Consider the following 24,178-nt stretch of genomic DNA (forward strand, 5'->3'; position numbering starts at 1 on the left):
TACAATTTGGGGTAAAAATCAAAAAGCATTGTGACCATAGAAATGTTTTTTATTATTTGCGAGCATGTTTTAAATATTTTATCAAGTGATAAAGAGAGACTGTGCACAACTTTGAATTTTTACAATTACAGTAATCTTTAGGTATCTGATAAAATTAATACATTAATATAGGTAAAATAAACCTTCCTCATTTTATAAAAACAGCACTTTTATCTTAGTAAAGCAAAAAATGTCATTTTAAACACAGTAAAATGTATAAAAATATCAAAGCCTAAGAGACACGTCAGATTTCTCCACAAAATGTTAAATTGAGTAAACTTTATTTTATCAATTCAGGGAAAAAAAATCTCCACAATTTTATTTTAGTTTGGCATTAACCTAAATAAATCTGATTTAATCCCCCTGAAGTGAGAACTGTACAGTTTTCTGGGTTTATGTTTTCAAACAGTGGTTTCTAGACAGTGTATACAGTGCAGCAAAATGACTCAGTTCTTCTTGATCTTGGGGTTATTGCTGTTAAAAATGCTGAGCCCACGGGTTCTGACACCGACGGTGTCTGCAGTGACTCCTGGCTGCTGAAGAACTTTATCCAGAGTGGTTTTCTTGATGGCAGCTGGGGAGATCTTCTCTTGGTCAGCCAAACATTGAAGTTCCCTTTTAAAAGATACATGTACATCATAAAAAAATGCAAAATACAAAGCATTCGTTATAGTATGAAATCAAGTAATTTCAAACCCAGAAAACATTAAGCAATCTCTAAATTACTTCTGCATACAGCTCCATCTGCTGTCCGAAGTTCATATTTAGTTTTGAATCGGTTTACATCAGAAATAGCTAATAATTGCATTTTTGGTACGTGTCTGTAATAGCAAAAAATAACTTATTTTTTTTAATCCATGCGTCTGATCAACCTACCTCGTTCTTACACAGGAGGCCTCTACAGCATTTATGAGGAGGCTTCGGAAACCACCACTCTCCATGACATGTAGGGCGTGGATGGTGGCGCCCCCTGGTGAGCAAACGTTGTCTTTCAGCTGCCCAGGGTGTTGCTCCGAGTCCAACAACATTCGAGCGGCACCCTTTAAAATAGTACGAAGGAGAATATGATGCACAGCAGAACATGTTCCTGTAGTTCTATTCAAAATCCAAGCATCCAGATTCTGTGTGCTGTCAGCCAAAACAGGCTGAATTAATCTACACTGGAATGAAAAAGTGCCTGAGTAAGTGCCAAGACTGGCTAATGCCTGCAATTCCTAGACAGAAGGCGAGGAGTTTTAAAACTGTAATTTCTTAAATAACATAAGGAAGCAAAACAAGAAAGATTACATTTAAATTCAAAAATACACCAGTGATAGAGTTAGTTGAAGGCTAAATAAACGAATTAATAAATAAATAATACACAAACATGTACAGCAGAGACAAAGTTACATAAAGTACAGCCAGGGTAAAAGTAAGAACATGTTATAGTTAGGAAAATCATAATGACAAAAAAAAAGTTCCTACGATATGTTAACCTAAGATGAATGTATGCTCAGACAAAAAACTGCAACACATTTCATCGTGTTATCAGTTTTACTAACACAAAACAAAACATAAGAAGGAGCAGTAAGTACAACTTCACTCTGTAAAATAGAAGTAGTGGCCCACAATGTCTTGCAAACTATTCCTAACCTTTACACATAAATATTCTTTAACTTAATCAATCCATCGTATCTCTGGCTGTATGTTCAGGGTTGTTGTTGTGCCACATTCTCAAGTCTTTTGCATCCTTTAATAGGCTTTCTTCAGGACAATCTGTATTTAGTGTCATCCATTGTCCCATTAAATTTGAATAGCTTCCCTGTCCGTGCTGGAAAAACACATCCCCTCAGAATGATGCTGCCACCACCATGCTTCACCATGGGGATGGTCTCTTTGGAGTGATGATTTTATTTGGGGCATCAAAGTAAAAGAGGCTGAATACACATGGACACCACATATTTCAGATTTGTATTTGTGAAATAAATACATTCAAAACCATGTTTTCAGCCATTTCACAAATATACATTACTTTGTGTTATGAATTTTGTGGTAGTAGCATGACAAAATGTAAAAAAAAAAAAAAAAAGCATGTCTGCTATGTAAACAAAGCAAAAATTAAATTAGTGATGGGCAGGTGTACTTTTATTTTTTATAACTGTACAAGTTGTTGATTTTGGCATCAGATATGAAGGTCTTACCAGCAGTGCTTGTGCTCCGAGGCGTACAGCCAGCCTCCTGGGCAGGCCCATCTTCACACCACCATCAGCAAGAGCGTCCACAGCTAGGAATGCCTGCAAGACCACAATCGTACAATTCCAATGATAGAAAAGGCTCAACTATCCAGAGAGCCTGATTTTAACAAGAGGTAAGGCAGTATGTTCGAATGCACTGAAGGCCAAAAAGCAGAGCGAGCTCACATAAGCAGGTCCACTGCCGCTCAGGCCTGTGACGGCATCAATAAGGTCCTCCTCCACCTCAGTGCAGTAGCCAACGCTCGCCATCAGCTGTTCCAGAAGTTTCCCGTCCTCCACCTCTGCATGTGTACCTGTGGCATAGACAGTGGCCCCTTCCCGTGCCACTACTGGAGTGTTGGTCATGCAGCGCATCACCTTTGGAGAAGTTCGGTACTGCTGCAGCTTCTGTGAAGCAGTAACAAAATCTTCAAGAACTACTTATTTAATCACATAACGAATAAAAAAAAAAATTGGCAGAACTATGACTTTCCTTCTCTATGGAGCTGATAGTAACACCTGCAGCACAGGACACAATGAGGTGACGGTCTTCGATATCTGGCCCAATCTCATCAAGAACAAAAGGGATGATGTGGGGCTTTACGGCCAGGAAAAGGACATCACTTCTGTTCACTGTCTCCTTGTTGCTGGTGGTGAAGTTCACACCCATCTTCTATATGTATCAAAAACACAAACATTTCTAAATTCAGAAGTGTAAAACTAATTTGTTAAATTCAAATGAAGAAATGGAAGATTCTGGTCAGAACTTCACATACACTCATTAATTTAGGGCTTGCCCTGGGTCTTTAACCAGATATTAGCAGAGTTGCATGTATGCATTTGATCCTGTATGTGTAATTTGGACCCTAATCTCTAACCCATTAATTATTTATTCTAAACTAATTAAAGATATATGTCTCATAATAAACACCATGCAAAAGAACAATTCAAATGCATCATTAAAAGTCCCAGATTAATATGCAATGCCATTCATGGCCATGGTGGACGTATGGAGCTGTGTACCCACCCGCAGCTGCTGCACTGTGGGGAGTTCTGTGTCTGGAGAGCTCGCTGTGATTCTGTGGGTGGCAATCACGCCTTAGATGGGACACATGTCCAGAAACAACGTCAGTGTATGACTGCAATCTTTACATGTCAAAAATACCAGTCAAAACCTATTAAAGCACATATTTTAAAGTCTAAAGTTACCTGCAACTGAGAAGCCTCTCACCAGGGCCTGCGCCAACTGGCCTGCTCCTATGAATCCAACACTCATTATGTCTGAAAATAGAATAAATTAGTTCGTGAATCACAGTGAGTTTTTTGTTTCGCCAGCTTTCCAAATGAAGATGGGCTGCGTGTCTTCCTGAATAGTAAACAAACTCGTACTTCCTTGTTATCCGAACGAATGACGTAACATGGCGTTTAAAATCATATCTTTACCGAACGCATCTTTAAAGCGAAAAACACACTTACGAAAAAAGAGAAGATCCTTCAAATTGACTGAGTAGCTGCCAGATGTTATGACTCCACAATCAGCGTGTTCCAGCTTCCTGTCTACGCTTCCTCTCGGCAGTTACCTGTGACAAGACGACTGACTGGCAGCCATGGTCAACCAATGAGCTTCATCTGTGGGCAATACGTACGTGCCTAACCAATCACTAGCCTGAATGGGCGGGGTTTGGAAAGCTGAAGAGCCAGTTGTGTCGGCTTTTAACCACAGGTCACCAGATCCCGTGACCCAGATATTGAAGTACATTTTATGCTAAAACTGTAAAGATGTAAGTTTAAAGTGTTTGCTATGATTGCTTATGTGTAACCAAATATGCATGTGGATTTCAAATGTCACATTTTTTAAAAGTGATAGCACAAAGACTTTACATTCTAAACCTATATTGTTACATTAGTGAACACATTTCTCCTACCAGTATATTAAAAGGGCAATATCTCCAAGAACTTCCCACTGTCTTATAACACACACATCTCTGTCTCTCTCTCTCTCTCTCTCTAGATAGATAGATAGATAGATAGATAGATAGATAGATAGATAGATAGATAGATAGATAGATAGATAGATAGATAGATAGATAGATAGATAGATAGATAGATAGATAGATAGATAGATAGATAGATAGATAGATAGATAGATAGATAGATAGATAGATACTTGGACAAAATTGTTGGTACCCCTCGGTTAATGAAAGAAAAACCCACAATGGTCAAAACTTCAGTCTGGCTAAAGTAATCTTAATTTATTTTAAATGACAAAGTTTTCAAATCTATTCATTGCAAGGGAGACATTAATTGCTAGTAAAAATTCAACAGAAGGTCATTTGAAAAATCTTGAACATCAATCTCATTTATATAATTTATTTTTCGGTTTAATAATGTATCATTCAATGTATCATTGAAATAATTGATTTCAGTCAGGCCAATCACAATTTTTTTGTTTTGCAGAGATAAGGATGTATGATGTTTGAAAGATACAATGTAATTGTATGTTCCATTTTTACTCAGGAATGGACATTTGCTAGTTTGAATTTGAAAAAAACAATTAGCTGAAGTGTCTCTAGAAGTCCGAATTTTAACTGGGAAATTTGGAATTGTACAGGAACCCCAACCTCAAAATCAAATATGGCTGCATTGCATACAAAGCTCTGTGATGTTAATTGTAAAACAAAAATGAAACGTCTTTTGTAACCAGGTTGCTACAGTGTTGGAAAGTACAAAGTGCACAGGAACACATTCTTATTAGCTTGTGTTGTTTATAGGCATTAATAGACATCCCACTGGTTTTCAAGCTTGGAAGGAGAAGACTGCAGTTGGGTTTGATGTCATTTCCAAATCCAGATTCATGTGTCAGCGGTAAGTGGAACACAACAAAAGTTGCCACCTGCATTGTTTCTGGTTCAGTCATCAACTACAGTTACTGGAAGTCCTTAACATTTTCTCCACTGAACTCTTTTAAGAGGTTTCTGGTGAAGCAAAGACCAATGTGCTTGGATAAAACATATTTTCGAGTGTTTAAGCTGTAAGCTCTACATCACAGTTAATGTCTTTGGGTTAACTTTGCAAATATGTTTAACCAACATTTCTTCTCAGTACAATTAAATCAACCCAAGTCCCACTTCTGGAGCCATGGGTTTACCTTGTTTTTGTAGCACTTTTGTCAAACTAATAACTGTTGACTTAAATAGGTAACCAGTAAAGTTAATTAAGTTGTTTTATGTAAAAAAAAAAAAACTGGTTATATGTTAACAAACAACTCTGTCAGTTTTTTGGCAATATTATTGGCATTTTCTGACTTTAAGGTGCTGCTACCAATTTTTTTTTTCTTACTCTTTACAAATGTTAAATAAACAAAAACATACAGTTATGCATATGATGAACCAATGCTGATTTAGCATGTTTAGACATAAACATAATTGATAGCAATAAATAAATATCTTCTTTTAGAGATCATGTTAGCCTGAGACATTTTAGACCTGCTTCAGATAAAGAAACAGATGCAAAACTAAACATGGCCTGCATTTGGGCATTTTATTGAACACGGGAAACATTAAAAACATATGGCAATTAAGAATGCTAGACTCATTCAGTGCTCAAAAGGTAGCGTAACAGGACAGCAATTAAATAAACTGATATTTAAGTCAATAAGGAATTTATGAAGAGAAAAAACATATAGAAAGAAAATTCGTGAACACTTAAACCAAAAATCTAGACTTGGTGCGTACAGTAGCTTTTACATATTAGACACATCTCTAAGGTATATTTTACTTGTAGTTGAAGGCTTAAAAACAATAAACGCAGTGCTCAGTCTTTGTAAGATAGGCTATACATTTACAGGACCAACCAGGTGCAATTGGAGAGAGCAACATGCTTAATACTGCCTAAGACATGTAAGAGGTTTATAATGCATATAATACTATTAAGTTATGGGTCAAAGGTCCTTCACAACAAATGGAATAAAAGTTTTTCTTTTTTTTTTCTTCAGACAGCAGAGCTGGAGACAAAGCGAATCCTCTGGGAGTAAACAAGATCAGCAAAATATAACACCAGGTTGACACAGGTGAAGACTGCCACAACCAGCTTACTATCCCAGGGACATTCTCCCCGTGGGCAGGCTTCAGGACGATCAGTGCTGCCGTACTTTTTATCAAAGCTGAAGATGGGCCAGATCAGTGTAGTACTGAGGTAGAGGATCACAGCAAAGAACGTGTAGACGACCACAAAGCGATCAAACGGGAATCTCAGTGCGGCTGTTCTTCCGGACACTGTCAGTATGATGACGATTACTGTGACAGAGAAACAGAGGCTGTACACCACCACGCAGTACTGGGTGGCAATGTACTGGCTGTACTCACTGTCATTAGCAAGGGCTCCAAATATTATGCAAGCCACAAACCCCTGGACCACCTTGAGCAGTCCAGACACAGTGGCCATGTAGCCCACCACAGCTCCTGGTTTTGCTCTTGTCAGGAATACCTCCACTCCGTAAGGGAAGCAGCAAACACTGGAACAGACTGTTACGGAAATGCGGTAGATTTGGACTTCGTAGTCCTTGTCGGAGTAATCTGTTTGCAGAAAGTAAACGGGGTAGACCACAGAGGCAGTGATGTACATGAGTGTTGCTAACATGGCAAAGGCCACAGTGAAATTGTCCCAGGAAATTGGCATGCAGCTGTGGAGCCGTGTGATGTCCAAGGTAAACACGACCAGTGTGACAGTGAAGCAGAAGCACCAAACAAACATGCAGAAGGTCCCATAGTTTGCACTGTAACCTGCACTATGGGACACCAGGGCAATAATGGTGCAGCCAAGTACCAGCTGGCATATTCGGGCTGCACCCAAAGGTGACAGCACTGCGTCCTTGTTAAGGTAGTGTCCCCCATGAGAATCCATAACACTGCTAAGCCGTTGAGATTTAGATGTCTTCCTTTGGGATATTTTTGTTGTCAGTGTTGGTGTTCTTACAGCCTACAGTCCTCTTTCACACAGACCTCACCCTTTTCTTGGTTTGCTCTTAAAGATGACCACTAATTACAAATGTCTGAACTTGCTTTGCAATTGGAGCCACATGCATGAGATCAGGTTACATTTAGAGACGTAGGTGCAGAATTTTCTCTAGAAGATTTCAACAATCAGATTTTAAAAGGATAAAAAAGTGGAATTTGTTTCTTCTTTGCCAAACAAATCCTTAACTTGCATTTATATCTAGTGCTGAAAACTCATTGAATAAAGCAACGAAGGCGCCATATTTTTTTCTTTGTTACTTGTACAGTAGATATCCAATGAATTCTCAGTTTTGTCCTGCTTGCTCTCTTTCCTTTGTGTTGTCCAGTGTAAAAAAAGTTTCCAGTCTCACAGCATTCCTTTAAGAGTTGTATACAGACATCACGTCTTTAACAATAGCTCGTCCCGATGACAGGTGGACAAGTTCAATGTCCTGCCAGCCAAGTCTGGTAGGCCTTTAATTACCCATCAGATTCAGTCTTTCTCTTCGGCTTGCTCTTGCAGTCTCCTTTAGCCTCTCTGAGATTTGGTTATTTTCTACCTGAGCCGGCACATCCTGTTCCTTCCTGTCCGAGTGTCACTGTGCATTTGGTGGACTGCTACGGGTGACTTTAAATGAAAAGTTTGTGAAGAGCCAGAGCTTACCAGACCTTTGCTAGCACTATAAATAGGGGGTCTATATTCCACAGAGGGGCGGGAGGTTACATGTGGCTGGCAGCATGGGAGTCGTATTTCTGGAAAGGCTGACTCAGAGCTCCTTTCGGTATAAGAGGCTGGCATTTGGATGCGGTGTAATGACAGGGAGGGAGGTTAAAAACTTACATTAAAGACATAAATTACACGAGTTGAGAGAGATGATTATACACGGGTGATAGCAAATTTAGCTTCAACACGTGAGAGGGAGGCACTTCCAGCACAAAGCTTCAACATGTAGTATTAGTGTCCTGTTGTTTTTGATTTATGAACCAAAGGATGTTTTTTACTGGAACAACCACCCCAAAATCTTTTAAAATGTAAAGTTTATTAATCTTAATCCAATACAAGATGATTTTGTACATCCACAATATTAACTGAGGATCGTTAAGAAAGACCAAATATTGGGACATAGTGCCACACCCATAATGTCATACATGAAAAAATTAAATGGAAAAGAAACCTGCTGTGGCTCTGGGTGGATTTGCCCAAAACTGAGAAGAATTACCTGGCAAAATGTTTTTTAGGGTTTTCTACACAGTCTGGAAAATCTGGAATATCATGGCATTTTATTTAGGGTTAATTATAAGATTTTTTTATTTGTTTTTAAATCTTTAAATGGTCTTGCCCTGCCCAACCTCTCTGAGGTTTTACAATTACATTGCCCCTCTTGTTCACTCAGGTCAGTGGACCAGCTTCTCCTGGATGTGCCGAGGATACAGCAGAAGTTCAGGGGGGACAGAACCTTTTCTGTGGCAGCTTCGGGACTTTGGAAATTGGTCCCAGTGCACATCAGGCAGGCTCATCTTTGTTATTGTGTTTTAACACAATAACAAATTTGTTGCTTTAAAAAAAATTGTGTCTCCTTGTATTTGTGTTTTAATGCTTATATGTGCTATCTGACCAGCACTTTGGTCAATTGTGCTGTTTAAAAGTGCTTAAAAATAAAGTTGGCTTGGCTTTGCTTGGTTAGACCATTTCCAGGTGTGTAGAAATATGGTAAAATTAAAGTGTATGGAAAAATATCAATATTTCCAGACTTTACCTGTCCATCCATTTTTGCTTATTATCCATCCATCCATCCATCCATCTATCCATCCATCCATCCATCCATCCATCCATCCATCCATCCATCCATCCATCCTCTGAGTCATTCAGGACAGCTGAAAAAATCCCAGGTGAGAAATATAAGCAATAATCCCTCTTTTGATTTGCTTTGCAATTTAGCTTGTTGACAGAGTTGAGCAATATGGTAGTGGAGGCCTAAGTCTAAAAAAGGCAGCGAATTATAGTAAAAAAAAAATACTAAAAGAAAGCTTCGCAATGCAAGATGAAACCATTCATGGCACTGGATTCGTTTAGTTTAAATGGAATGACAATGATGCAGTTGTCATTAATGTTTCTCTTCTATTTTTATGCTTTTATATGGGTTAGTCTCCAACTCTGTACCCACTTAATCTGTTTTTCTTACTTAGGTCATATATTCTTTAAATTCAAGCTACAATAATATCACGAGGTTTCCTTGACTACCTTATCCTCCCCACAAGACAGCAAAGCCTGTTCAATCTCCTCTACTCATATTACCAGTGACAATCATAACAGTAAAGAAAAACAAGACTGCTTATGTTTATCGTATAGATATGTAATGTCTTTCTTTTAGAGTTTGATACAAAGACATGCAATCAGCACAAAGTAAAGAACAGCAATGTATTTACAATTTACAAAGAATCACTTCTCTGTGAAAATAACACTTATAAATATGATTTACATAACAAAATAAATATGTAAAAATTACCATTGTAGCTTGAGTTATGTCTTTTGTTAAAAAATATGTTACAGAATAAAATTACAAGTAGTAATACTTCTCTTTTTTCTGGTGTGATGTAAAATAGAGGTCCTTTACAAAAATCATTTATAAAGTCATCATTACATACAAGCATTGTCATTATATTAAAACGTGATCTCTATGATGAAATATAAGAAGGGTGTTACAATGGTGAACAATTCCAAAGAATTTATACAAATACTCATAAAATATACAATACACAACATTTGTCTCCCTTTAAATGTTCATCGTGCATTGAGTTTGAGGACTGTTTAGCTATACGGAGGTGACCTGAGGCCAATAAGGTTTGAACTCCCCTGTGATGATGACGCAGTCCGTAAGAAGGAAGTATGGATGTGATGGCACTATAACATGCATGTGTAGCTGTTTGTGATGTGTTTCCAGGTCCACCTTAGCACCAGTTCAGAATATATTTAGAATTACTATTGTTAAATGTTTAATTGCAAACAGCAAAAAGTTGCAAATTTGATTCCAAATAGGCATGGACCTGTTACAGGTGTCAATGTATATTGAGGTTTTATAAAGTTACCGTTTCAAAATCACCAAAATGTTTCGTCACACAGTTCCTGCAAATTAAGGTTCTTTTAATAAGATGCCAGGGATGGTGACTGAAGTTTTCTCCGACTGTATGGGAAATAAAAAAGACAGATTTGGTGTTGGGGAAGTGCTTCTGCTTGCAAAGATCATAAACATGTTGTGGAAATGAAAACAGGCATCACCCATCAATTTAAGGTTTCACGGTTTAAAACTTGACCCTGCAAGTCAAGAGCAGCATAACTGTTAAGCAACTGACTGCAGGCTAACTACCTGAGCAGATGTTTTAGGTTATCATGTTTGTATTTCTCTATAAAGAGATTGGTAAAAATCTATTATATTCTGTACAACCACTGTAGTGAAACACCAGAACTGGCCTTTCACACACAACTGCTTTACCTGCTTTCATTAATGCCTTTCAAAATATATATGACAGACCCCTTAGATTAGCAACCACAACCTCTTATCCCATGCCAATGGTGTTATTTTATTTGTGATAAAGATTGCTTGAAATCAGATCTAAATTTAGTGAGTGCTTATTCTGTATTTTTGCTGAAGTCAGTGTATTAAAATTAAAATAACTTGTATAAACAGATGTTACAGATAAAATTATTAAAATTGTAATAATGACAATGTTTGGGTCTTTTAGCAGCATTTTGAATAATCGCTGCTTTCTGTTTTAAATGAAAGCAGTTTTTAATCTTAAAGGTATTACAATGAAACTGTAGTGTTTTTACTCAAGCTTATCATGTTGTAAAAAATCTCAAGCTGGCCCATGCCTTATTTATCACAATATGAAGTGTGAATGCGATCTGACAACTTATTTTCATTTGGGTGATTTTAATACTAAGTAAAGTCAACTATTGCTTCTTTTTTTGTTTTACAGATTCCCTGACTGTGTGCTTTTCTTATCATTTGACCCTGCTCCTGCCAAACACATGACCTGATGTGTTTTTCTATTAGAGACTAGACATCTATAGAAATAAATCTCTAATACACTAGAGGTAATAGGAATTCTTTCAGTTATCAACTCTGACTACCTAAAATATAAAACAGCATTTTTGTGTACCATTATTGTGATGACCAAATCTATTCTGTACAAAAGGATGACAGCAGTGAAGAAATAGGTGTCAGTTAGCATCTTTAAAACTGGATTACATTCATGATATTTGTTCTTTTTGTTTTTCTTTTAAAAAATAAAACAATTTATTGTTGCATTTGTGGTAGCAAAAAGTGGTGCCTTGTCATGGTGGAGCCTGGTGTGTTAAACCTGACCTTAGGATCAAATCAAAGCACCTGGTATGACAGGAGGTCAGAAAGCAACAGAATGGGATTTAAAGTGGGGAGGGTGTAAAGAGGTGTCAGTTAAGGGAGACAGACCAGAGAAATTGTCCAGTCCTGCTTAGTTCTAGCCTAAAATAGGGCAGTGTGTGTCCCTTTTAGCTGCCACTGCTGAGCATGCCTAGTAGTTTGCTCGGGTCCATGCCCTGCTGCTGGGCCATCTTCTGCACGTCGAAGCCCATGTGCATGAGGAACTGCACAACGTTCATCTCCTGCCCTGTGAATTGGTCCCGGATAGTCGGGCAGGTGGGGTTGCAGTGAGGCCAGGGGCAGTTGTCAATCAGATGCACAGGGCAGGCTTTGGGCGGCGCCTTGTTGTTCCTGCTGTCATGGAGGCTGCGGTCCCAACAGTGCAGGGCTCGGGGCAGAGAGGTCCCTTTGACCTGCACGTCGATCCAGTAGCTAAATCACAACACAAGAGGGCACTGTTAGCTCATGGTTGAGAAAACATACATGTGAAGTCTCTTGACCTAGTACATTTGACTCACTTTCTGGTAATAACTTCATGTGATAGGCATGCTGGTGCAAACATAGCCCTGAAGTAAGGAAGACATGAAAATTAAAACAGATTAAAACATGTATATTTTTTTAAATTCTCCTTATAAATTGAAGCAATTCATCTTACGGGACATCTTTCAGTGTGTTTCTCAGCTCAGTGCCTAGATTCTGGATGTAGCGCCATTGGCCTTCCTGCACAGGCTGTCCTGTTAACTGGATGTTGTCCACTGTCAACTGGGCCTCATCAAACAGCCACTGCACCACAAACACAGGGCCTGCACAGGGAGCAAAGAGCAAAATAATGTAAAATATTGTTACCATAGCCATAAATGTGGACACAAACAATTTAGCATAATATAATGATGCAAAGAGCAATGGCCCAAGTTTTTTCCAGCTTTTTTGGCCTCTTTTTTAGCAATACTTTTTACTTTTACATTTATTTAGCATTTTTCGTATTTTTGTATTCTGTTTTTCTGCAGACTCGGTAGAGTCAGGCAGGAGGAGCTAAGTTTAATGTTGCGTTCACAAAAATCATGGAAAAGTGTCCATAATTGGTTATTTTGTCCCTTCGCTATTTTGTTCCTTTGCAGTTTTGGTAGAAATTGAGCCCTAGGCCACAGGGTGTTTTGTACTGAATCATTTTATACTGAGGAGTTAAAGTAACTTCCTATTTTCTGGTTATTGTGGTTATATTGCTCCAATAAATAATATCAAACACCCAGTGGTCATTCAGAGTTAGTTTGGTTTGATTCTGGGCCCATATTCTGTCATATTTTATAAAAGTGAACTGGGCAAAGCAAGGTCAGTCCCAAAATAAATGGATATATGTTTTGGATATAATGTAATTCATGATTAAATGTGGGATTTTAACATTTTATGTTTATTTATCTCCACAATTAATTAGCAAAAACATAACTACCAGGAGGATTAAACTGATGCTCAATTTGTTAAGTGTATGGGTGGGAAATGGCTTGTTTGTGGGTATGCAAAGAAGCAGGAAAATACCAAATGACACACAAACTGAGGAAATGTACTAAAAAGGTTATTACTAATTGATGTATTTACAATCAGAAATCTTCTGTTAGCTCAGACACAAGTTGCAGCAATTGTCAATATAGCTTTGAATTATGACTCTACTGAGAAGAACTGAACTGAAGCTACAAAGATTTTCTTAGTATGTGTAAAACTGGTGCCTTTATCAACATGTCCTGTGTTACTTCCAGTTGTTTTGGCCTCACCAGGCCAGTAGGGGGCCCCACATGATAAACTCACTTTTAATTGATGGGAAGACTCTGTATCCAAAGAAACAATTCCACTCCTCTCCTTCATGGCTTTGCCTGCACCTCTCGGGGACCACACTTCCCCAGTACCTTATAGGTGAGGCAACAAAACAACATAAGCAAACATGCTCTCAGTTGCAAAGCAATCAGCTCTGTGCCAACTTTTTTATTTTATATTTATCTCCCTACTTGATTCCTCTCTTGATTGTCTCAGTGGGTGTGCAGCTGATGGTGTCCACACAGTCCGTGCAGTGGTACTGCTTGTTGTCCAGGAACCAGCCAGAGTCAGACAGGCCTCGCACCTGTATCCCAGCGTACCCCATGCCTTTCAGGAGCTCAGCTACGCGATCCACATTCAGAAGAACTCCAGTGCCACCAGCACTACAGAAAGAAACGATTCTTGTTCTCATCAGCAAGTACACAACAAAGCTACATTGGTTTATAAGATTTTAAAATGAAATACCTGCTTCCTGCTAACAGAAGGACCCTCGCATTGTCCAGACCTTTGTTCAAAAGACTCTTTATAACCTCCTGGATAATCAGGGAGCCCAGGAAGGCATATCCACCTGAACACAACAGAAAGAAGAGCTGTAGAATAGCCGTTCTTTAAGGACAAAGAGACTGTCCTTATTGAGAGAACCTCATTACTTCTCTCTTACTCTGATCTGTCTTGGCCGTGGCACCGCTCCACACGTCGCTGGAGCAATAGGGAATGAACCTGCACAAATGACAGAAAGTTTAAGTTGCCGGTAGGGATTTCAGTCAAGCCATCGATGAGCATAGAAACAGGAGTCAACTTACACCATGTTTGCGTTCCACCAGTGAGGGTTTTCCTCCGGCAGTGGAGACAGGATCCCCGTGCCTACAGAGACAGATGTATCATTAGCCATCCTGGCTCCCCACCAATCCCCAGACACATCCTCCTCTTACTCATTATCATTACCAAATGGATTACAGTCATTATACTGCAATGACAGAGAGAAGAATCTATGCTTTCTTAGCAGTGGGCGCCAGGTAACTATTCTACAGCAACTTGATGCAAGATCTTAATAACACTGTAAATTTGTGCACGTCATGCCCAATCTCTTTTCATTGCAAAGACGTCAAAACAGCTTCTGTTTTCCACTCTTTAGTACAAACAAGCTGACCTCTTTTAGTTTGGGGCCACTTGGAAGAGCTCATAAATCGTCTCATGGTCTCGTATCGGCTGTCACAGTTCTCCTTGTTGAAGCAGTACCAGCCGCCTGGAAAATTATAGGGAAAAAAAGAACTGATCATGAATCAGCTCTCTCAACTAATTCCTAATTTAATTTAGAGGTGCCATTAGAAGTGTCTTGAGGTTTGATAAGTGCACACCTTCAAGGAATATCAACCAGCGTCTGCTGCCTCGGGACTCTTTCAGGTAGTACCTGCAGAAAAAAAAAAACAAAGTTAGTCTTTATCGCATTGATTGCAGGTCGGTATAAATTGCTTGCAAATATGTACAAAATTAATCCATGTAAAGGCTAATTTTTCTTAATAATAATTTAAACAATGCAATACAGAGTGAAAACTGTAAGGTAAAACTCTTGACTAAATAGCATAAAATAGAACGAATGTGACTTCATTGCTTTAACATAAACATAAGGTCCTTTTACTTCATTGATTTTTATCTGTAAAAACTGACAGAAAACAGCAACAGTGGAGAACAATAAGCTTATGTGTATATTCTGCATTGATGTGATTCATGAACAGGAGATAAACATCATACCGAACCCCTATCCCAGGCTGTACCATCATTTCCTGACCTAGAGCTCATCGTTCTTTGTCTTTTCCACAACATGGATAAAAATCAAGAAACAATTGAAGAGAAATCATGCATTTCCGATATTTGTGCACACTATGAAGCATGGAAAAGAGAATCAGAGACAGTATTTGCTACAAAAAAGGACTAGAGAACAACTTCATCAATGCTGTAAAATTGAAGCATGCTTTTTGCGTTCAGTCCATAAGAGGGCATTGCTTTAATAATTCTATGCTTTTTGGATGCACTTGTGACAAAATGTGACATTATATCATTCAAGCTGAGTGAAGGACCAGCTTCTAACTGGGAATTTCATTTTTCTATCCTCTCAACTTTACCAATGACCCAACTCAAGAGACTGCCAAAAGACATTTCAGCGAGTTTAAAGAGAGCAGACTTTGCTTCACCCTTCCAACTGCTTGTTCAGACCGCTGAATCACACTTTTTGGCTCCAGATCATGTTTTATGCTACTATTGCCAGCTAGAGTCAACAATGGAGGATGAGAGCCTTAAGTTTCTGAACAACAAAACATTTACTGAAGCATTCTTAGGAAGGTTAACAAGCAACCATGGAAAAGTGCACCGTTGACCCACTCACGCTAGTGCAACTATGGGAGCTGAATCACAACACCGCTCCTGTCCGGTGAACTTGAAGGTTTAATCTTTAGAGGTGTGTTACTGTGATTAATAGGTTTCAGGAACATGCTGTTTATATGGATTACCATCCTAACTGTGAATGAAAGGCCGTCTGCCAATATAATGTTGGGTCTCTGAAGAGCTAAGAGCTTTCCAGTGAAAGCAGCCTGCTCTTACCACATGGCACTTTGGGTTTTAACAGGAATTAGACTGGATTCTAAATCCATAAAGAGACATGAAATTCAGTCAAGGTGATCCTTGGCTAAACCCCTCTGGTGGGTTGATGGGTTCTTTTGCACAAATCAAACTGGTGCAAAAACCAGTTGAGTTAGCATAAATGATGAGAGTACTTGAAAATAATGTATTTTAAATTACAATTGATACTTAAATGCCTGAGGGAACAGAAGAAAGATTTTGTTTATTATATATTGGTCTTTTATTTTCCTTTTTTAACTTTTAGTTGTCTTTTTTTTCCTTACTTTGCCGTTGTGGATTCATATCCAACTATTACCCGACTACGATGCCATCTAGTACGGTATGTTTCCTACTGATCATGCCTGAATTCATTGGACTAGGAGGACTTTTCACATCTGCTTTTAAAGCCATTGATTTAATATATATATATATATATATATATATATATATATATATATATATATATATTTTATTCTACTGTGAGTAAAAAATGATTAAATGACTCAAATGAATAATATCTAATTAGACGTCATATTGTGCTGGACCAATAGGGGATGTTTTTAATGAGCCTTTGTCGTTAAATAAGAATCTTTATAAGTATCTTTAAATTTCATTGAAAAAATACTCACTGAAAAGAAAAGTGATTACACAATGATTTATTTCTGGTATGAAACGGAAGTTATAAAGGAAGAAATGTCAATCCATGGGTACAAAATGAGAAATGGTTTACCGGGAGAGACTTCCCTTGTTTCACCTGTCCACTTTGTTGCTTGAGTTGGATGCGGTCATTTCACGAAGTCTATAAAGCCAATAAGTATCTTGTTACCCCAGGACACACATAAAAGTTATTTATGTAACAAAGAATGCTCCAAATAATAGCTATACATGTTTACAGTATAATTCGGAGATGTTTTCCAAAACATTTATGTTATTTTTTGGAACTAAAGTGCTGCCACAAGCACATAACAGCACCTTTGTAGAGATACTTTTTATGACTATGATTTTTTTTTTTTTACCTAGATATATATTCAAATTGTAGAACATTTACCAGTTAAATCTGAACGTTTGCATCTCATTTTCCAAACAAATACTTAGTTAAAGGATCAAACAGCAGAACATATAAACTCCTGAAACATCCCAACTCCACAGTTTGTTCCCTCCTCAAACATAATCGGTCAGAAAGTTGGCATTCATTGGGCAGGGGTCTGGAAACTTACACCGAAGCTTTCTGCAGAGCAAATCCTGCATTCTAATTTGAAGCAAAGGAAATGAACCATAGACCATGTGGCTCTCCGCAAATTTCACGCTCCGCTGACGCAAAGCAGCTGTCCAGCTCCTACCTTCTCCTGACTGAGCTTCTGCCTTTTGAACTTTTGCAAAATTTACACACCATTTACCTATGTTTTTCAACAAAAGCTTCAAACACCGCGACGTTCACGGATACCTTCAGTGTCGTTATTTAAGGTTGGCCAGTCAAGAAAAAAGGTTGAAATATGGACTTTTTTCGTCCATAGGTCCTGTTCAAATTTAGCTTAAAGAAAGACTTGATTGGTATTTGTCTGGCTTGGTTAGCCCCTGAAACCCACCTCAAACACCTAAACCTCATGTAGACTGGACGTCTTTTTATGGTTCACTTTTATCCATAACGTTATCTTCTTTGGACAGTTTTCTAAGTATATTCATACAAAACATAAAAATAAGACATCCATTGTAAATATTAATGTTGGAAACAAACTTGATCAAGTTCTGAAAGATGTTTTAGAAAGAGGAGCGCTTTCTTTCTGAGAAAGTTGCGACTGACTGCAAGCATCCAGGTAACCAAGAGGGAAGCGAGGGCTCCTGGAGCAGAACATCAGCTGCTCAGGTGACCCTGAAACTACATTTGACCACATCGCTGTCTACTATCTATTGTGAAATGCTACATACCCGGCGGGACTCCCGTCATTGCAGGTGACTGACGTGTTCACCAGAAAGTTCAGCTTCATGTCGTGGTCAAGCTTCTGCGCTGAGCACGGGTACAGGGACTGCGCCAGGTTCTTCACCTGCGTCATGAAGTTATCCATGTTCTCCTCCACTGCGGTGAAGTCCAGAGGAAAGCTCTCCGTGGTGTCTCCACGGTCAGCCCGGTGCGTGGGAGGAGGCGGCGAGCGGCGCGGCTGCGGGTTGCGGCCGCCCCGGAACCTCCGCGCGCAGAGGGCGCCGGACTGCATCAGCACCAGCAGAAACAGCACCAGCAGCAGTGATGGAACCATTCTGACGGCTTTCATCTCAGATGTCTCCACAAATACAAGAAAGACGAAGCGATGCGCGCAACTTTCCTGAGTGAACAAACGGCTATAGGGGTTGAAGGAGCGTGTGAAACTCCGAAAAAGTCAAATCTAAAGTAACCTAAGATCAGATAATCCTATTCGACCAATGAGTCATCTACTAAACTTTCTGAACCTGATTCAAATTCATGAAGACAGCTGTCAAACCTCAGTTTTGCAAGACGGATCGCAGTGCCTCTGGATCAAGCGCACAAGCTTGAACAACAACACTTGTGCCATGTTCTTGTATTTTATTCAAACTTTCCCCCCATGTGCGTTTACCCAGCCAATCGCTGGTGCGGGGGCAGGACTCAGAGAACGATCAAGCGTGGCAGACTACCCCCATTTTTTTATTTATACAGGGAAAAATGTCGATGCGTCGGTTCTTTAGATCCACAATGTTTTATTTGATGTGGTAGCTTTTACTGGGCTTGAAATGCCCATTTCCCATCCTACCGCAAATTTATGAAGTGAGAATACACAATGATACAGAAAAATAAACGAAAAAAATCTACAAATATTTATGTAAGAAAACCCTATTTTACAAGTAATATTATTATTATAGAATGTGTACTTGTTATTTATCTACTGTATTTGTTTATCTTATTTTATTCATTTAATTTCTGAGCTGCTCACGCTTCTTAAAGAAAAGGGAACTTCTGTTTTTTCATCCAGACTGGGTCTCTAAAGATCAAAGCAGCCATCATTTTTTCTTCCCCTGTTTGCGTCCTTCCTCCCAGTGCAGTCCTTCCCAAACTTTCCTGCTCTACCGTATATTTTAAGTGGAGCAAAGCATCCTGATGAGAAGCCAGCTTTTTAACACAGGAATGCCTGGTTACGGTTGAGGTGAGCTTCCCAGTAACAGCTTCCCTTTTGTCAAGGACACATTCAAGTCAGAGTGTATAACTTAAAGGGCATATATCCTCATTTTATAAAAACATTTTCTACAAAATAAAAAGGCATAAAAGAACAAAAGCAAGCACATGGCTTCTAAGTACATATCTAATAGTTTTCGCAAGACTGATGCTATGTTTTGAATGTTGAACTCTGGCATCAGTGCATAAACCAAGTCCCAAAAGTGAAGGTTTTTAGTATTATTATTATTTCCTCCAGGGAGGAAGAAATAATGAGAAATATCATCTGAGCTCAGTAGTTTGGAGACCTAACAAACCGGCACGCTTCCCAGCAATTTAAATGTGCTTGACCGCTTGTAACAAAACCATAATTAAAGAAATAAATATTCTGGCAGCATTCATCATTAATAGAAGAGAACAAGAATAATCCTATGTTTCTCTTTAGTACAGTTGCTAAACTTACACAGTGTCATAGCTCTGTTGAGCCATCCATTCCCTTAGCTCTCAGCAGTCATGACTTTATGGGATTCTTCCAAAATAAAATTGATTCTATTAAAAAGAAAATCTTTGACATACTCCCGAAGATGATTACTTCATCCTCAGCAAGTGAGACAACATTGGGAGTAACTGCAGAACCTGATCTGTGTTTGGACTGTTTTGATCCTGTGAAGCTTCCTGAGTTGTCAGAAATATTAGCTTCATCTAAACCTTCAACTTGTATGTTAGACCCAATCCCAACCAAATTATTTAAGGAAGTGTTCCCTCTGATTACCAGCCCCATTTTAGATATGATTAATCTATCTTTAGTAAATGGATATGTACCACAAGCTTTTAAGGTAGCTGTAATTAAAACTTTACTTAAGAAACCTTCGCTTGATCGAGATAACTTGAAAAATTATAGACCTATATCCAATCTTCCATTCTTATCTAAAATTCTTGAGAAAATAGTTGCTAATCAAATGTGTGAGCATCTACACAGCAATGACCTGTTTGAAGAGTTTCAGTCAGGCTTCAGACCTCATCATAGCACTGAAACAGCTCTGCTGAAAGTCACTAATGATATTCTTATGGCCTCAGATAATGGACTTGTGTCTGTACTGGTTCTGTTAGATCTCAGTGCTGCATTTGATACAGTCGATCACAATATTCTCTTAGAAAGGCTGGAATATGCTGTAGGGATCAGGGGAACAGCGCTAGGCTGGTTTAAATCCTATTTGTCTGACAGATTCCAGTTTGTTCATGTAAATGATAAATCATCTTTAAACTCCAGGGTTAATTGTCGAGTACCACAGGGTTCAGTACTTGGGCCAATTCTCTTTACTATATATATGCTTCCAATAGGTCAAATTATCAGGCAGCATGGGATACATTTTCACTGTTACGCTGATGATACTGAGCTTTACTTATCCATAAATCTTGATGAACCCAACCAGTAAGATAGACTACAAGCATGTCTTGAAGACATAAAAACTTGGATGACTTTAAATTTTCTGCTCCTAAATTCAGACAAGACAGAAGTTGTCGTCTTTGGACCGGAGTCTTTAAAAAAGAAACTGCTTAGTCAATCACTTAACCTGGATGGTATTAAATTGACCTCCAATAATAAAGTTAAAAACCTTGGTGTTATTTTTGACCAGGACATGTCATTTAAATCCCATATTAAACAGGTTTCTAGGATTTCCTTCTTTCATCTCTGGAATGTTGCCAAAATTAGAAATATCCTGTCCAGGAGTGACGGTGAAAAACTAGTCCATGCATTTGTTACTTCAAGGCTGGACTATTGTAATTCTTTACTATCAGGATGTCCACAAAATGCAGTTAAAAGCCTTCAGCTGATTCAAAATGCTGCAGCAAGAGTTCTGATGAAAATTAAAAAGAGAGATCATATTTCTCCTACTTTAACTTCCCTTCATTGGCTCCCTGTTAAATCCAGAATAGAATTTAAAATTTTCCTCCTCACATATAAAGCCCTTAATGATCTAGCTCCATCATACATCAGAGATCTGATTGTTCCATACCTTCTTAACAGAGCACTTCGTTCTCAGACTGCAGGTTTACTGGTGGTTCCTAGAGTCTCTAGAAGTAGAATGGGAGGCAGAACCTTTAGTTATCAGCTCCTCTCCTGTGGAACCAGCTCCCAGTTTTAGTCCGTGAGGCAGACACCCTGTCTACTTTTAAGGCTAGGCTTTAAAACTTTCCTTTTTGATAAAGCTTATAGTTAGAGTGGCTTAGGTTATCCTGAGCTATCTTCCTTATTTAATACCTCCGCCTTCCTCCCTCCCTGTTGGATGGAGTAAAGGGGAGACAGGTTTAGCCTAAACCGGCTCAGTTATGGCTGAGGTGCAAACACACCCTCCATTTCTGCTACCTGTATGACCCCCTCTCTTTTCCAATGGTTATGGTCAATCTGACAGAGAGAGGTATCCCAATCGTTGTGGTTTTTAGTATAACAATGGCCATCAGTGGGCTCTAGATGGACAAACTGTCTACTTTTAAGGCTAGGCTTAAAACTTTCCTTTTTGATAAAGGTTATAGTTAGAGTGGCTTAGGTTATCCTGAGCTATCTCTGTAGTTATGCTGCTATAGGCTTAGGCTGCTGGAGGACATAATGACCACTTTCACCCTCTTCGCTACATTCTCACACTACTCTCTAATTTTGCATTATTTGCTGTTATTTCAGTTTTGAACTTTATGTTCTCCCTCTTTTCTCTTCCTCGAAGCTACACCTGGCCTGATTCTGTGTCTACCTGTGACACCTTTCTGGAGAGGGGCATCGTCCAAGCTTCTGCTGGCAACAACTTAATACTCACCCTCTACCGATGATCCACATGGCCCTGTCTTTCAGTGTTTAACCCTTTCTCTCTCCTAGACATGGTTACTGACTGAGCTTTTACTGTGACTAACTCTATGTGCTTTCTTTCAGACTCTAACCTTGAAAACTGGCTCAGAGTTGATCTGTTCTTTCTTTCTAGGTGAAACAACTAAAGGAGCTACATCCATTAACATTTACTTTTCCTTCCCATAGAAAGGACTCCTGGATCAGTGCTTCTTTGTTCTCTTTGTGTCTCTGCTCTGTTCTCTCAAACCCCCAGTCGGTCGTGGCAGATGGCCACTCACAGTGAGCCTGGTTCTGCTGGAAGTTTCTTCCTGTTAAAAGGGAGTTTTTCCTCTCCACTGTCGCTACATGCATGCTCAGTATGAGGGATTGCTGCAAAGTCAACGCCAGGGACTGTCCACTGTTGCTACATGCTCATCCAGGAGGAGTGAATGCTACAAATCTCTGACTAAGTCTATCCAATTTGAATAAATAACGAATCTGACTGCACTGTTCAATTGTTAGGATTAATTGGAATGTATGTACTTGACTTTTGTGAAGTGCCTTGAGACGACATGTGTTGTGAATTGGCGCTATATAAATAAACTAAATTGTATTGAATTCAGGTAGATGTTGTACTTATGCCCCTTTTCCACTAGTCCCTATTCAGCACTGTTCAGGTACAGCTCTACTATAAGTGCAATCTTTACTATTTTTAGTAACTGCTTGCTTGCAGTTCCAAAGTTGTGCTGAAAATCACAACATCAGTAAACTGTTGATTACTGAATTGGTAGCGGGCGGTGTCACTAGTCGCATCATATTTTATAACTAATATCTCTGACTCTTCTTTCACTCTGTGTCTAACGAAAGCTATAGACCAAGCAGCAGGTGGAGATGCAGATATCTGAAATCACATTATCTGGATGAATCCCCATTCTTGATAAAATTGTGGAGATTTGGAATTAGCTCTGTAAGCTTACTTATCTTTAACAAAGTAAGACCATGGTGAAACATGAAGTTCCAATGATAAGCTGCAAGCAATCTTGAATGGCCCTTGCACTTTGGCAAAACTCTGGCCAGTGTCCTGACCCAATGTCACGGTTCTGTCACGGTTTACTTGGAAGTGGACCCAGAATGCAGACGAGCAGGCAGCATGATGGTAAGTGAAAAAGATTTAATAACGAAAACTCACTCACTACAGGAGGCAGGAACAAAACAAACAGGCAGGCAAGACAGGCATGATCAAAAAATAAGACTTGAGCATCAAACTTGACATGAGCATGAGAGTGAAAGGTGTTTTCGCGAAGACAAACAGAGCAGGTGTGAATATATCGAGTGAAAACCAGGTGGAGCAAGGGGACAGATTAACTTGGACAGGTGAGCCGAATAAACTTAATTGACAGACAGAACAAAACGTGGCTGCGGCAAAAACAGAGACTCTAATAAACAAACTAGAAAAACATGAAGCTAAAGCATAACTAGATCCGAAAACCAAACTTGACAAAACATGAACAAGACGACAAAACTAAAGCATGATCAGGAAAATAACAGAAGCATGATTCAAAATCTAAGAAGAATAATAACAAAAGAACGAGTCAAAACCTTAACTGTGAAAAACATAAGAAGAAACCCGAAACCAAAAACCAAACAACCCTACATCATGACAGAACCCCCCCCTTAAGGGCGGATACCAGACGCCCACAACAGTCCAAACAAAAAGAAAACAACCCAACCAGGGCGGGCGGCGGGGGTCTAGGTAGGAGGGCAAAAAACAAAAACAGAGTTCAGGCGGGCGACCAGGAGGTCGTCCCGAGCAGGCACAGAGTTCAGGCGGGCCACCAGGAGGTCGTCCTGAGCAGGCACAGAGTTCAGGTGGGCGACCAGACCTGCACCACAGAGTTCCGGGCAGTAGGCGGCGAAGCCGTGGCAGGCTGCGACGGGAACCTGCAGGTAGGTCAGGAGGCCGACAGAGGAGAGTAGAGGCCCCCCAAAAAGCTCTGTGGAACCCCAGAGGCGTGGAGCCTGGCGAACCCTCAGAGGCTGAAGCAGAGCCTGGCGAACCCTCAGCTCTGGGTTCAAAAGCCAGAATGAGGACAAAACGTTCCTTAAACTCCTGCAGACTAGGAACAGGA

The 24,178-nt window shown here is 39.3% G+C and overlaps 3 protein-coding genes across 4 annotated transcripts; all 3 read right to left on the reverse strand.

Moving 5' to 3' along the window:
* Window positions 1-31: 31 nt before the first annotated feature.
* Window positions 32-3,884, reverse strand: LOC124863033 (pyrroline-5-carboxylate reductase 1, mitochondrial-like). Of its 2 annotated transcripts, none has more exons than XM_047357274.1 (8): window positions 3,729-3,884; window positions 3,462-3,533; window positions 3,280-3,350; window positions 2,746-2,925; window positions 2,439-2,660; window positions 2,220-2,312; window positions 916-1,079; window positions 32-654 (listed from the first exon to the last, which is right to left on the reverse strand). In XM_047357274.1, exons 2-8 carry the CDS (start codon window positions 3,526-3,528, stop codon window positions 486-488), a joined length of 966 nt encoding a protein of 321 aa, XP_047213230.1. In that variant the 5' UTR covers window positions 3,529-3,533; window positions 3,729-3,884; the 3' UTR covers window positions 32-485. The 2 variants fall into 2 exon arrangements, with proteins under 2 accessions (XP_047213230.1, XP_047213231.1); XM_047357275.1 differs by lacking the exon at window positions 3,729-3,884 and adding an exon at window positions 3,642-3,709.
* Window positions 3,885-5,773: 1,889 nt separating this feature from the next.
* Window positions 5,774-7,933, reverse strand: LOC124863165 (myeloid-associated differentiation marker-like protein 2). The gene has a single exon (XM_047357431.1). The coding sequence runs from the start codon at window positions 7,152-7,154 to the stop codon at window positions 6,243-6,245; it is 912 nt and encodes a 303-aa protein (XP_047213387.1). The 5' UTR covers window positions 7,155-7,933; the 3' UTR covers window positions 5,774-6,242.
* A 1,651-nt stretch (window positions 7,934-9,584) lies between these two features.
* LOC124862507 (palmitoleoyl-protein carboxylesterase notum1a-like) lies at window positions 9,585-18,581 on the reverse strand. Its single transcript, XM_047356462.1, has 11 exons — window positions 17,998-18,581; window positions 14,814-14,866; window positions 14,606-14,701; window positions 14,259-14,319; window positions 14,117-14,175; window positions 13,921-14,023; window positions 13,647-13,838; window positions 13,450-13,547; window positions 12,305-12,452; window positions 12,168-12,215; window positions 9,585-12,081 (listed from the first exon to the last, which is right to left on the reverse strand). The coding sequence occupies exons 1-11, from the start codon at window positions 18,336-18,338 to the stop codon at window positions 11,778-11,780; spliced, it is 1,503 nt and encodes a 500-aa protein (XP_047212418.1). The 5' UTR covers window positions 18,339-18,581; the 3' UTR covers window positions 9,585-11,777.
* Between the last annotated feature and the right edge of the window lie 5,597 nt (window positions 18,582-24,178).

The sequence above is a fragment of the Girardinichthys multiradiatus genome, chromosome X (assembly GCF_021462225.1).
Source record: "Girardinichthys multiradiatus isolate DD_20200921_A chromosome X, DD_fGirMul_XY1, whole genome shotgun sequence".
In the NCBI taxonomy this organism is placed as follows: Eukaryota; Metazoa; Chordata; class Actinopteri; order Cyprinodontiformes; family Goodeidae; genus Girardinichthys; species Girardinichthys multiradiatus.

Excerpts from the sequence above, each read along its gene's own strand:
- LOC124863165 (XM_047357431.1), bottom strand. The coding sequence starts at position 7,154 with ATGGATTCTCATGGGGGACACTACCTTAACAAGGACGCAGTGCTGTCA.
- LOC124863033 (XM_047357274.1), bottom strand. The coding sequence starts at position 3,528 with ATGAGTGTTGGATTCATAGGAGCAGGCCAGTTGGCGCAGGCCCTGGTG. Across the intron at positions 2,661-2,745 it reads CTATCAGCTCCATAGAGAAG|AAGCTGCAGCAGTACCGAAC; the intron begins GAAAGTCATAGT and ends ACTGCTTCACAG. Across the intron at positions 1,080-2,219 it reads TCGGAGCACAAGCACTGCTG|GGTGCCGCTCGAATGTTGTT; the intron begins GTAAGACCTTCA and ends ACTATTTTAAAG.
- LOC124862507 (XM_047356462.1), bottom strand. The coding sequence starts at position 18,338 with ATGAAAGCCGTCAGAATGGTTCCATCACTGCTGCTGGTGCTGTTTCTG. Across the intron at positions 14,176-14,258 it reads TGGTGGAACGCAAACATGGT|GTTCATTCCCTATTGCTCCA; the intron begins GTAAGTTGACTC and ends TCATTTGTGCAG. Across the intron at positions 12,216-12,304 it reads AACACACTGAAAGATGTCCC|GGCTATGTTTGCACCAGCAT; the intron begins GTAAGATGAATT and ends TCCTTACTTCAG.